Source organism: Rhinolophus sinicus, linkage group LG04, assembly GCF_036562045.2.
Source record: "Rhinolophus sinicus isolate RSC01 linkage group LG04, ASM3656204v1, whole genome shotgun sequence".
NCBI classification, from domain to species: Eukaryota; Metazoa; Chordata; class Mammalia; order Chiroptera; family Rhinolophidae; genus Rhinolophus; species Rhinolophus sinicus.
The window spans coordinates 138,123,241-138,135,887 of record NC_133754.1 but is presented as its reverse complement, the minus strand read 5'-3'; the positions used below and the strand labels follow the sequence as shown (position 1 = coordinate 138,135,887).

The following is a 12,647-nucleotide window of genomic DNA, read 5'->3' as shown; positions in this document are numbered from 1 at the left end:
ATTCATCCCTTAGCTATCTCCCACCTGTTCCATACTTACCGGAAAAAAATGTTTCCTCCTTTTCAGACACTAAGGAGGCAACCCCACCCATTCTACTTCAGGTGACTTCTCAAAACATTTCACAGTGAACGCTTCTTGGAAACAGATTTTTAGCACAGACAGCCAATCCAATTTTCAATGCTATATTCTTCTAGACAACTCAAGGGCTGATCTACCAACTCTGCACTCTGCTCAAGAAATCTCTCCCTTTCTGGCTCTGTAAAATGAGCAGCACCAGCCATTCTGGGGATCTTGGCTAGAACAGGGAACCAAAGTCTGCGATTATCACGATCCCTGGGCAAAACTGCACAGATGATGGAATTGGTTTTGTTGTGACTCAAGAGAATCCCCTTTCTCTGTTTTCACACTTTGCCCACAAAGTAGACGCTCTTTCCATTTTGCCTTCAGGTGGTCAGGGTTACCTCCTACTGTGTTTCCCCGAAAATCAGACCGGGTCTTATGTTAAGTTTTGCTCCAAAAGACGCGTTAGGGCTTATGTTCAGGGGATGTCATACTGAAAAATCATGCTAGGGCTATTTTCTGGTTAGGTCTTATTTTCAGTTAAACACGGTAGTTGCTTACTCTCAAGATAAACTCTGATAAGTCACTCACGTGTTATCATGAATTTATGTCCCTACACAACCTTTCTCAAGGAATTTTTATTTGAAGTCTTTTCTCTGTCTTAGAATACGGGTCAGTCTTCAGTTACATAAATTTCAAGCATCCTTGTTGCTGGCAGCAAGTGTACTTTGAGGAACTAAGCATCTTTCCTGTTAGAATGTGATCAAATGGGTTCCTAAAGTTCGGTGTTTCAACGTTTTGTTTTACTCCTGGGCATTCATTTTTATCTCTACAAGACACCCAGATTTTAGAAACCATAATCCTTGATTTTCAAGGGTCTGAGATTCTCTCTCTTTTTAGGACAAATAGACCTGGGGGAATAAAATGGGGGCTCCTCCCTCTGACCTCTCTGCCAGCCCTGGGCTCATCTTAACTAGGACCAAGTCATGTCTGTCTTCTGGCAGCTTCTTCCTACGGGGAAACCACATCGGTCAGAGCTTACGCCCTTCCCACCATGGCCCAGGCTGCTTCTGCAGATGGCTGCTTGCAGTGTGATGATTTTAACCTGTAGTAATTCCATTTGAGATCCACTACATTTGAGATTCCGTGGAATGCCCCAGGGAGGACTAGCAGTGCTGGCCAATGATCTGGAGTCCAAGTGGTATGGACCGTTTCAACGTCACCTGTTTTCAACAGTGGGCTTTATATAAAAGTCTCTGAAAACCAATGGGCTGGAAGATTACTAAAGTATTTGCTAAATCTAAAATATTGAGGGGAACCAAACCAACAACAACCACAAAAAAACAACCAACCTGTACTGACAGACTTTTAAAACACAATTTGATCCAATATGTGCAAGCCATAAGCTTCCTTGGTTTCACTGAGTCACTGACAAATGTCCCAGTGGTCAGGAGACCTTCTCTGTAAAGGGCCAGATAATTAATATTTTAGGCTTCGCAGGCAAGAGGCAATGTCCTCAATTCTTTGAGCAAACAGTTCTTACCTAAAGCCTAATAGTCTTTTTTACATTTTACCTTTAAAAATCTTAACGCCATCCTCTCAGGCCATGCAAAAACAGGAAGCAGGCAGGCCAGAGGTGGCCCAGGGTGTAATAAATTATCTGTTGCATGTTAACTATTAAGAACGATCATGAAAAGGGGACTGTTTCTGAAACACGGCAACTAAGTTTGAGGTAAGCAAATAGTCAAGTTTTCCTGACACCTTGGAGTATATTTTGAGATAAATGACATGGCCTAGAAGAGTCTAGTTACAGAATGACATCAGGAGGGACAGCGAGGCCTCAGCAAGGCCACGACAATGTCCGTACTGCTGTGCTGGCCGAAGCCATTAATCCTCCTTCTTCTTTCCTCTCCCTACCTCACCCTCACAGACTCATCCCTGGTAGGAAGCACATTTGTCAAGCAGGCACGCTGGCAATCTGCGTGACCAGCCTAAGTATACGTCAACTCTTCATGGCCACGGAAAAAGGTTTCATTTTCAGATCTGAAAACAGGTCTCGAATATGGGAGTTCTGAGTCCTCATCTTGACCTGAATTCCTCTTGGAAGGAACACTGTAACTCAGGACAGCTCCTTCTGAACTCCAAGTATGGAGTAGCACCCTGGACTAAAAGGACTGGAGAGAAAAGGTCCTAGTAACCTGTCACAGGCATGGACTTGGTTCATGAGTGATTCTCTAAGCTTTTAAGCAAAGAGGGAGGGGAAAAAATGAAAGGAGCATCTATGGGGCATCTGCCAGCTGCGGCGAGTGTACTGACTTCTTCAATGTGATGCCACTTAATCTTTACAACAGTCCTCGGGAGTCAGTATTGCCACAAACTAAACATCTAGTAAGTAAAGAGCCAGAAGTGGCGCACAAACACACTGGAAAAAGGGATGATTCACATCCTGGGTGGGATGGAGGGGGACAGTGCGATTTTCATCATACTACTGAGAATGGTGCAGAATTTCAAACTTAATAAATTGTTTATTTGTGGAATTTTTCATTTAGTATTTTCAGACTGCCATTGACCACAGGTAACTGAAATGGCAGAAAGCAAAACTGTGGTTAAGTGGGAACGACTATAATTTGTGGTACCTGTTCCCTAGCTGCTTTAAAGAACTGTAACATGTATTTGGATAAAAGCAACAACAATAATAGCTCATAGAGGCTGAACACTTACTATGTGCTAAGCATTGTTCTAAGGACTTTGTGTCTGTGTGTCATTTCATCCAGCAACTGATCTCAGGAAGCGGGGAATAAATGTGAGTTAGAGGAAGGAGTAACTTTTCCATTTGTAAATGTTCCCTTTGAGCATAGATTGGCTACGCAGATGGTCAAGAGGGATTGTACAAAACATGGCCAATAATATGTCATAAGAACAGAGACACTAAATGAAAGATTACTTTTGTATAGATATAACCCCAAGCTGCCTTAGTATACTTCCTAACTATGGACCCGAGATCATTCCTTTACAATCACAAAAGCTCCTGGGGAAGGAACACTGTATCTCAGGATACAATGCATTGCATTTTCCATGAAGCGCATCCATTTCTCAGAAAACTCGATAAGCATCCTATGCTTTTTTCTATGCATACTGACGAGAGTTTATCCCCTTTTCAATAGCTAGTAGTGCACTTTCTGCCACCTCTCCTAGAAGGTGGAAATAGGACTTTTACTAAACCCCCAGGGAAAGGTTCCAATGAAGATGATACATGTGTGACTTCGTACGGTGTAGTTAGGTGTTAACAGACCTCTAGGGTGAGACACAGTTCTGAAATCAGAGCTTGTGGCTAGAGCAGAAGCCAGACTTGAACAGCTCAATCCACTGAAAGAACAGGACTGGAGTCCAGAAGCAAAAGCCCAGGTAGCAAGTACAAAGGGTGCCATGAAAGTGAGGCGAAAGCAGCCTCAAAATTCAGGTAGGAAAACTAAGATGCCAAGCAAGCAGCTGTAACTTCTGTTGAATCAACGGCTGCTGCTGTCAAAGCAGTGTTAACAGGGCCACACATGGCCAGGGTCATGGCCAGAGCAGTTGACGGAGCAGGTCATTCTTTGACAATGTTGAGGAAGACAGTCTAAAAGCCAATGCTCAGAGAAGAGTGCTATTGGTCTCCCAGAATAAGCCAATTCCAAAATGCCCTCTTTATTCAGTGCCTGAAAACGTACTCTCTCATTACAGTTAATAGTACAACATAACAAGTAATATCCAAGCTAATTCAGTAATGTCCCTCACATTAGAGTTTTATACTATCCTTAACATGTATTTTCAGTGCTCATACAAGCATAAAAAATGAACTTTCCCCAGGACTACAAACACCCTGAAAATGCCCACTTTCCTTTTTTCTTTATTCTTCACATGAAAGAGACACAACTACTTATTTCTCGCTTCCCTTGGAAGGTAACTCAGTTGAAGCAGCAAGTCAGAACTTTGGCCCATAACTTCCTAATCACAAAAAAATATGATTAGCTCCTCATTCCAGAAATTCTATCCTGAATTCTCTGTTGCCACCATGTTTCCTAAGACCTGTTTGGAGTACACGTCAAAGTAGATCCAATCTTTCCTTCTCACACCCCCATGTGAATACCAGCAAAATAACGTAAGATGAGGAAGAGGAGAAATAATAGTATGAAGACAAGCAAGACTTTGCCCAACGGTAACAAAGCTACAATCGCCCAGCTTCATTGCCTTCCTCTCCTCCTTGGGAGTTGTGGAATTGTTTTCACTCACCCACAAAAATATTTTTACAGCAAAACTTGTACATATTGTAAAACTGAATAATTCAGCTTAATCTTGCGTGAAAACTAACATGAATACAAGGGGATATGTGGATATGGAAAATTGAAGCACCAAATTAAGCAGCCTGCAAACATAAAAAGTCATTAACATTGGCTGCATACATACAAATGTGCCCTGGGCTGGCTGGGAATCGGAATTTTAATTTTCTTCAGTTGGGTGGTTGTAAGATCTAACTCTTAATCAAAATATGAGCAGTGCCATTATAAAACTGGTGGGCAGACACTCTTAATATTTATCTATAGGTTTTCTGCAGTGAGAAATGATATATACTACAGCGCAAATCTTCTTTTCTTCTTTACTATTTGATTCAGCTTTATTATTTTTGTTAATTATTTAATTGTAAGTACCAGAGCAGAATTATTCTATTTATCATTGTAAATATACAGCATATCAGCCACATCATTAAATTGTCTCGTGGATAGACTTCTATCACAATGTTTTCACATAAAAATTTTGCTCCAATTTTTAAATTCTTTTTCTTAAAATTCCACTTTCAGTGAGGTGTAATTGACATAAACAATTGAAGATATCTAAAGCATACATTGTGGTGATTTCATGTACATATATATTGTGGAAGGATTCCTACCACTAGCTAATTAGGGGCAATTCTTACTGTAACTCCCACCAGTCAAAATTTAGATCACATTTTGGTAGAAGTCACATTCCCACATTTTATGACCCTAGTGGTGGCTTTCCAAGTGTGGTCCCTTGAACAGCAGCTCCTAGTGACACCTGAGAACTAGTTAGAAACAGCTGGTAGAAATTCAAAGTTTTGGGACTCACTCAGACCGTCTGAATCAGAAAATCTGGGGGTGGGCACCAGCAATCCATATTTTCACAGGTCTTCCAGGTGATGTAATGCCACTAAAGGATTGGCTCAGGGCCAGGGAGGGCTAAATCTATAGGTTAAATGATCAGTTTATACAACAGAGTAGAATCCGGCTTGCTCCTACTCTCATTGATTCTCCAGTCCAACTTGGTGGATGAGGTACAGATGCAATACAAGAACAATACAAGAGTTTTACAGCGTTTCAAGGCAACATCAGAAGAGACATGCCAAAGATATTGTTGCCCAATGTTTCCCTTTAAATGGCTTCCCTAACCCCAGTCTCTACCTCCTTCTGTCCACCATCAATTTCAAGTGGTTCTGTCCCTTTTTCACCTCGGGTGAAATCCAAGCAAAGCCGAGGTTTTGAAGGTAAATGCAAGTAACAACTATTGCATTTTTTATAATGCTCTATGCCTTTTTAAGGACATTTATATAGATCATGTTATTTGATCTTCACAATTTTCCTATAAAGTTTAATCTATTGGGAAATTTGTGTGCCAATTTAGAACCTTCTAATAAAGTCCCTAAATTCACAACGACGTTTTGAGAGTAGACTATATGAGGCACTTTCAAATAAAAATTATTTCTAACCCCTACAACTCTGCAAGCTGTCCCAAGATAGCAAATATACTCAAGAATGTAGAAAATGTATTAAAAAATATACCATAAAATTACATTAAAATGAAACATTAACTACTTCACAAAGAATGTTAAATCCTGTATGAATTTAATATGGTGCTATTTATTACAAAAAGTGATGCTATTGTAAGAGAGAAGGCTTCATTTCCCAGTAATGAGGGTGAAGGCAAGGGAATGACAACATATGACTTCAAAAATTCCTGCTCTAAAAAAAGGATTTTCCATCTACAATTCCCTTGAACATCTGAACATAACACTTACTCTTTTTCCGGAAAAATCTGAGGTTACATTCAAAATTGGGATAAGTCACCAGCTCCAAAACATAATTACTTTATAACCCTATAGAAGTGGTATCAATAAAATTCCCTCATTCTTGCAGATTTCCTTGTTTTAGCTGCATTAGCTCTTCACTTGGTGGGTAGTTTCTGTGGGACTCAACATCTCAGCCACACTGGCCTCTGTGATGTCTTCATGGCTAACACCATTGGCAAGAGTCATGTTTAATTGAATCTGTAGTACAGTTTCAGTTTGGAGGGAACCATAATTTTGGTGATCTCTCCTGGGACAGATCTTCCATAGAGCATTCTTTGTGGGTGAATGGACTCTGTTAAGACCAGACACTGATCCAGGCTGTCCGTGATATTGCAGACTCACTAACCATAGGTTTATTGGCTTCTGTAGTTCATCAAGGGAGCTGACGAGACAATAGACACAGGTACTAAACTTCAAAAGTGGCATTCACACCTGATCTACCGGCTATGAAATACTTCTCCCTCAGATTATCCGAGAAATCACCTAAGTACGCAGGTTGGCCTGTCGCATTATCTCTCTGGAGTACAGAACTTCTGCACAAAAGGGCAGAAAATATAAGTGAGCCATTGTTGAGAATTGCTCATCAGCGTCCCGCCTTCCCGTTAGATAACAAAACTGCTTTCAGGTCAGTTGACGAGCAGACCTGGGGAGCCCCGGGATTTCCAAATAGTGGATTAGTAAACACCTCACTTTTAAAATCGTCAGCATGGCCTCAAGTAACATTTGGCTGCTTTAACATGGGGCATTATTTTCTTCCCCTAAGATAAGTCTTTTTGGATAATCCTTTACAATCAAACTCCATCATATCAACTGAAAAGTTTATTTCAATAAAGGAAGCCAACACAGAGGAGATTTGCAAGAATTTTATGTGTCAGAACTGCCATCTTCCCTGTTCATCTTAATGCTCTCCAAACTATCCCCCTCTTGTAATCTTACAAATCATTGTCTACTGCCCACTAAAAACTTCCATTTCAAAACCATGGCTTCTTCAAACCAGGAAGCCCACGATCCTGGTGGCTTCTAAGAAAATCATGGTGCTCATGCTAAAGTAGTTCTGATCCTATGCCCACACATACCGAACAGGTCTCCATCAAAATATTTTTTATGATAAATCAATTTACTAACACCTAAAAGTCTAAGTGCTTGACAATCATTAAACAAATATTTTCTCAATTGTGTGTAGCAGAATGTAAAGGGAATGACTCCAAGTACTTTTGCCATTTAGCCAAGTCTTAATCATTGTCAAATTGCCTTAACACTTAAGATTTTACATTTAACTAATTGATAAAGTTTCCTTTTCCTTTGGCATTTTTCACTGTTTGGCTTCTTTCCACGGTCTTTTAGCATAGGTTTGAAACTGAGGTGAACATGTACTCCTGGCAAGTGCGCTTTTAGAACTTTAAAAGGGAGGCTTACATTTTTTGTTTTCCAGTTTTTCTTCCTGCCTTGTTCTGTTTGGGGTTTGTTGCTTACTCAGCAAAACAGAAGGCATAATCAATTAAAAAAATAAAAGCAAGAACAAAGAAAATAAAATAGAACCTGAAGGAAGCAGGAATAAAGAAAGAAGTAGGGAAGATAAACCTTCATAGCTATAAGCTAACTCAAGAAGTAAAATTCCAGGAACAAAGTTAAGGAAGATGGCCACTTGCCTGTTTGAAAGGTTCCGATAGTCTCAGGAAATTCAAACCAATTTAAAGATGCTCTGCTGATACTGTGGCAACTTAGGCCTCTTGCCCACTATGGCAGCTCACTTGCATTAGCTGGAGGCTCAAAGCTAAGAGATTGAAATCTTTTTGAAGATCAAATGTAGAAAAGTATCAGGAATAAAAATAGGAATTGTTTGGGATAACAAAGCCATTTCAAACTAAACTTTTTAAAAACTAAAAACACTATCAAACAAACAAAAAGCGCACACCAAGACGAATGTGACTCCTAAGTAGTGTAACATATGTACACTACATATAGCAAAGGAACTAACGTTTTGATAGACAGAGGTATCATGGCTTCCCAAATCCATTTCCAAGAGATGTAAATGAACAAGACTAGATCATCACCAGAAAATACATTGGATGTTGGGTTATTTTTCAACTGATTCTGGTTAGCTTTGACTCTTAACACTTGTGTACCAGGTCTTTGGTAAAATCAGGGATTTATGAACTGAAGAAATCAGGGATTTATGAATTGAAGAAGTTATTCAGGCACTTTTAAACTGATTGTTAATTTAATGTGCTAAAATAAATGTTCACATATCAAACATTTGGCAAATCAAACAGGCATATAAACAAACAAAAGCTAATTACGCTTTTTCACGTATATATCTAATACAAAATATTTATGTGTGCTGATAACAGTGTACTTGGCGTATTGCATGTGTATATATGGACCTGTATCTGGAACCTCTGTAAGATTTGGTCAGCCATTCAAATAAGTTTTAATCTCATTTCCTAGGGTCTAAAATAGCAGAGGGGCTTTGTTATCTCCAAGAGTAAGCAGCCAGAGCAACTGATAAAGGGCCAGGGACACTGTGACAACATGAAGGAAGTTTTGATGACTGACCTTTCCTGAAATACCGTATTTGCTTAATGCCCTTTCTCCTGCATTTGGATCAACTGAGAACTGCTAAGTTTAAAAAGTTACACAAGCATGTCTTTCCCTATTCCACTGTTATGCATCAGTGAATTCTTAATTCTTTATGGTTTATTAGTACTTTTTAAAGGGGGAAAAAAAACACAAACCAGCCTGCTGCCAAAACCTGGCTCTGGAATCAGATGGGGGTGGGAATGGGATTTGCAATCCACAGAAAATAGAAAATTCCCATTGTCTGGAATGTGGAGCTAATGGGACTTTTGCTTTCATATTCATAGCATGACACTAAGAGCTTTCCAAATGTGAGGATGGTAACTAATTATATTTGCACAAGTACCTCACCATTATGAGTGGAAAATGCACAAAAATCCAAGCTAAGAAAGTAAATGAAAAAAAACAAAACCCAAAACTTCCTTATTGCATATTAATCCTTTCTTATTATTCACTACACACGTGAAAATTTCCCAGTACAGAGTCATCTATTATTCAAACCCAGGAAGCGGGACTACTAGTGCCATTCCATCCTGCCTCCCTCAATTATTGTTAACAAACAATAATGAACATTCTTACAAGTTGGTTTACTGGTGTGACATTTTTCTTAGAAACCTGGGGCTTCCTTTTAAAATGCAAACAAGACAATGACTGTTCCATTAAGAAATCCACATGCAGCCTGTTACCTGCTCAAAAGGGAAGCATTTCCTTTGAGTCTAAATCAGGTTAATAAATTTAAGATACCTGGGAGGGTTGGGTGCACTAAACTTTTGGCAGAAATCCAGAACAAAAAAAGAGCTAATGCATTATTTTACTTTGTTTCTTTATGAGAAGAAAACCAGTCTGCTCCCAAACCCAATTCAGAATTCAGATGGGGAGGTACGAGGGTAACAATGGGCAGGCCATTGATAAAGCGAAATAAAGGTGATCTTGGGATAATTTTTCTCATGCAAGCGTTCCCTTTAACTAGGGTGAAGGGCCTACAGAAGATTAGTTGCTGTGGTGGGGTCTGCCTTTGCTGTCATTACCTGGATAGAGGTCAGGCCCAGGCCCAGGGGAGCATCCCACGGCCCCATCTGCAGCAGCGTCTCGTGGGGAAGTAGCCGGCTGCAGCGGTTGCACGGTGAGGCAATCCGTGAGCAGGTCAGGGTGGAGTTCTGCACTGGACCGCAACTAAGAGGAGAAAACAGAAGACAGATGGAAAAAGAAAGCTGTCCCTTGGAATACTTTCCTGGAAAGGCATCATGCCCTAAGGTTCAATGCAATTCAATCCACAAATATTTACCAAGCAACAACTATAGGTTAGAAACACTGGGATTAACAGAGTCAACACAGGGGTCAGTTTTCCAATCCGAATTAACACCTGGCAGGTGTTTCAGGAAAAATGTGGCTAGAAGTGGATTTGACTTTAGTCCTTGATATTTCGACTTCTGAGAAACCAACTTCTATTAAATTTCCTTTTATTTGCTCTGTATCTTATCAGAACTTGTAGTGATAACAAAAACAAACTCTAGAATATGTAGTCTAGATTGGAAAGTGCTTTTAAAATACAGCGATACTACTGTGAAAATAGCGTAGAGATAATTAAGAAATGTCCATTGATATTTGACAGCTATAGATTTTACATGAGGGGAAAATACACCAGTTAAATTTTAAAATATTATGGAGCACGATTAAAAGAAAAGCTAGTATCATTAGCAGAAACAGATCCCCAACAGTAGGTTACATGGAAACAAACCAACCAATTTAGATCTTTATCAAAACAAAACAAATTATTTATTAAAGAGTTACTTGTAAAAAAAATAAATCAAGTCATAAAACCATTACAAAAAAGTCTAGATGAAAAGTTACCTAATCTCTTTATGAAAAAGAATTTTGTAAGTGTAATTCAAATGGAAAAAAATCACAATGCAAGATTTAGTTACCTAAAAATACTTACCTTCTGCTTATATAAAAACATAACACCTTAAAAATCTAGAAATCTATTTGTTACAGATATTGCAAATAGTTATTATCTCCAGTGTTTAAAGGGAGCTTATAAGTTGATATTGTCTTTATCAAGACAAAACTAAACCTTTAGATATAGGGCTAGTGTACACTTACTCATCCAACAAGTATTTATTGAGTGTCAGACACTCCTCTAGACTCTAGGAATACTGTATTATGGAACTTATATTCTAGAGGGGAAGCAGATGAACAAATAAAATATATACAGTACCAGATGGGCAAAAATGCTATGGAGAAGAGTGATGAAGAGAAGGAAGACAGTGAGTGAGGGGTGAAGGATGGTAATTTTAGAGAGGGGATCAGGGAAAACCTCTTGGAGATGGCACTTGTAAAAAGCCTTGAAAGAAGTGAGGGAGTGAGCCCTGCAGATCCCTGGGGGAAGAACCTGCCTGCCTTGTGGTGTGCCTGGACTATCTGAGGACTAGTGAGGCTGGAGTGGTGTCAGCCTGGGGCCTAAAGAAGAGGAATAGAAGATGAAACCAGAGATGGACACCACTCCAGAGAGGGTGCAGATCTAGTGTCCGTCTTTCCCTCTCCCCCCGCAATCAGATGACCAAGAAAGGACCTTCCAGAACATTCAAGGCTCTTAAACATTCCCTGGTCCAGGAATTATCTAACAGTTGAGATGGGGAGGCACACAGCAGAATCCCCTGGGCAACAATTGCTTCACCATGCAGTCCTTGATATGAAACGAACACAAGATTTTAAAAAGGGGAAATAGAAATGACAATAAACATGAAAGTGCTCGGCAGACTTGCGAAGAAATGCAATGTCACAGCTTTTCTTTAAAACTTATCAATTATCAAAACCTCTAAAAAATAATGGTAGTGAAGTTACAGTGAGAGAGGCATTCCTTTTTTTTTTTTTTTTGCACATATAAATACTTTATTACATAAAGTTCAGATCATAGTTTCATGTTTTATAACACATTTCATAAAGTTAGGATAAAACTTAGGTAACACAAAAAAGCTTATAAATGCTTATCTCTGGTTGGTGGAATTATTTTATTTTCATCTTTACACTTTTCTGGGTTTTTTTCCCCCTAAAATAGTAATGAGTATATATTTCTTTTAAAATCTGAAAAGAACAATCACTTTTGTTAAAGTATCTAATGCCACAGTATCTAGTCACCACCTTCCCTTTTTGATATTAAGGGGAGAGAGGCATTCTTAAACACCGGTGATAGGAGTATACATTGGTACAAACTTCCTAGATGGCATCTGGAAATATTTTTTCAAGACCCACAATTTAAACCATTTGATCACAGGGTCTGTCTTAAGGAAATAGCCAGAAGAAATGTGAAGGAAGATTTATACCCAATGCTCCCATGATAGCTCACAATTAGGGCTAATAAATGATCTTATATCAATTTGATAAAATATTATGCAAACCATTAAAATCATACTCAAGAAGATAAGAGCAAAACACAAAATTATATGTGCAAAATAATAAGTATATAAAAACACAAAAAAAATACTGCTAAGAAAATGTAATTCAATATTAAAACTGATTTTTGTTCCTAGCAGCAATCTCATGAATTTACTTCCTCTGCTTTTTTTTTTCTTTGCTTTTTTTTCAAAAAGTCTTTCCTCTGCTTTCCAAATTTTCTATATTCCAATGATGGATGGGAGGTGGCTTGTACCAATCCAAAAGCATCAATCATGTGTATCATTTCCAAACTTTCCATGCAATGATGCCAGGTTGATAGCTTGAAATTGATCATGGTAAGAATATTTACACCATGGAAATTGGCAAATGCTACAAATTGGGGCATTTTTACATGGAGAGCTGGTTGTTAACACTACAAGCACACCACCACCAATGACTCTGATCCACACTCTGATCAGAAAGAAACACACACACACACACACACACACACACACAC

At 39.0% G+C, this 12,647-nt stretch overlaps 1 protein-coding gene across 5 annotated transcripts in view; it reads right to left on the bottom strand.

Annotated features, from left to right (window-relative positions):
- The window catches only part of GLIS3 (GLIS family zinc finger 3), a 597,994-nt gene that overhangs the window by 60,240 nt on the left and 525,107 nt on the right, over window positions 1–12,647 (bottom strand). For all 5 annotated transcript variants that reach the window (XM_074330482.1, XM_074330481.1, XM_019729930.2 and 2 more), the window contains one exon: window positions 9,784–9,928. In XM_074330482.1, coding sequence (XP_074186583.1) covers window positions 9,784–9,928 — 145 coding nt within the window. The remainder of the gene's footprint in view (window positions 1–9,783; window positions 9,929–12,647) is intronic.